At 59.2% G+C, this 1,229-nt stretch overlaps 1 protein-coding gene across 2 annotated transcripts in view; it reads right to left on the bottom strand.

Moving 5' to 3' along the window:
- IRAK1BP1 (interleukin 1 receptor associated kinase 1 binding protein 1) overlaps window positions 1-973 on the bottom strand; it is a 57,136-nt gene extending 56,163 nt beyond the window's left edge. The window contains exon 1 of one of the 2 annotated variants that reach the window (XR_006101586.1): window positions 589-973. Coding sequence is in view for 1 of the 2 variants with exons in the window: in XM_042446733.1 (XP_042302667.1) it covers window positions 589-945 (357 nt within the window). In the remaining variant the exon portion in view is untranslated. The remainder of the gene's footprint in view (window positions 1-588) is intronic. The other variant, XM_042446733.1, reaches the window with a different exon arrangement.
- Between the last annotated feature and the right edge of the window lie 256 nt (window positions 974-1,229).

The raw sequence follows: 1,229 nt of genomic DNA on the forward strand, positions 1-1,229 counted from the left end.
TGTCAGTTTAGATCATAATTATATAGGCATGGTACAAAAACTACCAAGGAGGAAAACACCTGACCAAAGGCCAAAACACGCCGCAGGAACAATCCAGTTGGAGTGGCTTCAACTGCCTTGTCTGAGCCGCGAGGGAAGTGCAGCTCTCTGACATGACAAGGCTGGACGCCTCCCAGAACTACAGTTCCCAGGATTCCCTAGCAGCCAGCCAGGGCAGCCCAAGCGTCCTCAAACAGGACTGTTTCCATCCAGTGCAACCACCTGCCCTGCATTTTGGAAGTCCTCCTGGACAGAAGCCTGAAATGGAGGACATGTCCTGGAAAAGGAGGACGTCTGGTCAGCCTGGCCATGCTGGCACTCTCTGTCCCTTATAGTTATATTTAAGTGGGTGAGATAGATAGATAGATAGATAATTATTTATGATGATGATGATGATTCCCAACCTTTGGCTCTCCTAAGATCTTGGACTTCATCTCCCAGGATCCCTCGCGGCTCCTGGGAGCTGAAGTCCAAAGGACTTGTCAGGCCCAGCCGCCCAAGTCTAAGGGAAGGAAGCCCTTCCTTCCTCCTCCTCCTGCAGCCACCCACCGGGACCCCTCCGCGCTGCCGGGCCGCCTGGGCGACGTAGTCCAGCCTGCGGGCGACGCTGCTCCGTGCCGCGCCGGCCTCCCCTTTGCGGCTGCTCAGGCGCATCGTCACTGTGGCCCTGTCCGGGGCGGCGCTCAGCTCCGCGCTGCCGCTCACGCGGACCTCCCTCCACCCCGGAGGAGCCCCGGGTCCCCGCGGAGCCTCGCTCTCCCCCGCCGCGGCCGCAGCAGGAGGAGCAGGAGGAGGCAGCAACTCCGCAAACACCCGCGCAGGCGGAGGAGGAGGAAGAGGAGGAGGCGCCATTACTGGGCCCACGCTGGGTAGTTGGCCGCAGGGAGGGAGTCCCCAGGTCGCCATAGCAACGGGAGGGTCACGTGACCTCGGGCGCCGTTTTCGAGCGGACTTCGAAGTGGCATTCCCATCAGCCCTTGCGCCGGGTTCTAGCTATTAGCTCACTTACTCCCCCCCCCGCCCTCCGCCCTCCGAAAGTGTTTACTAGCAGCTTGTGGGCTGTTGCTTGGGGTGTTTTATACACACATATAAAGCTAGGACCAACACTGGAGGTTATCGCACTACGCTCTTAAACTGTTGCCATCCCACTTGTAACTGCTCTGGCTGCCTCCTCCTGCATTCTGGGATAT

This window comes from Sceloporus undulatus, chromosome 1 (assembly GCF_019175285.1).
Source record: "Sceloporus undulatus isolate JIND9_A2432 ecotype Alabama chromosome 1, SceUnd_v1.1, whole genome shotgun sequence".
Classification (NCBI taxonomy): Eukaryota; Metazoa; Chordata; class Lepidosauria; order Squamata; family Phrynosomatidae; genus Sceloporus; species Sceloporus undulatus.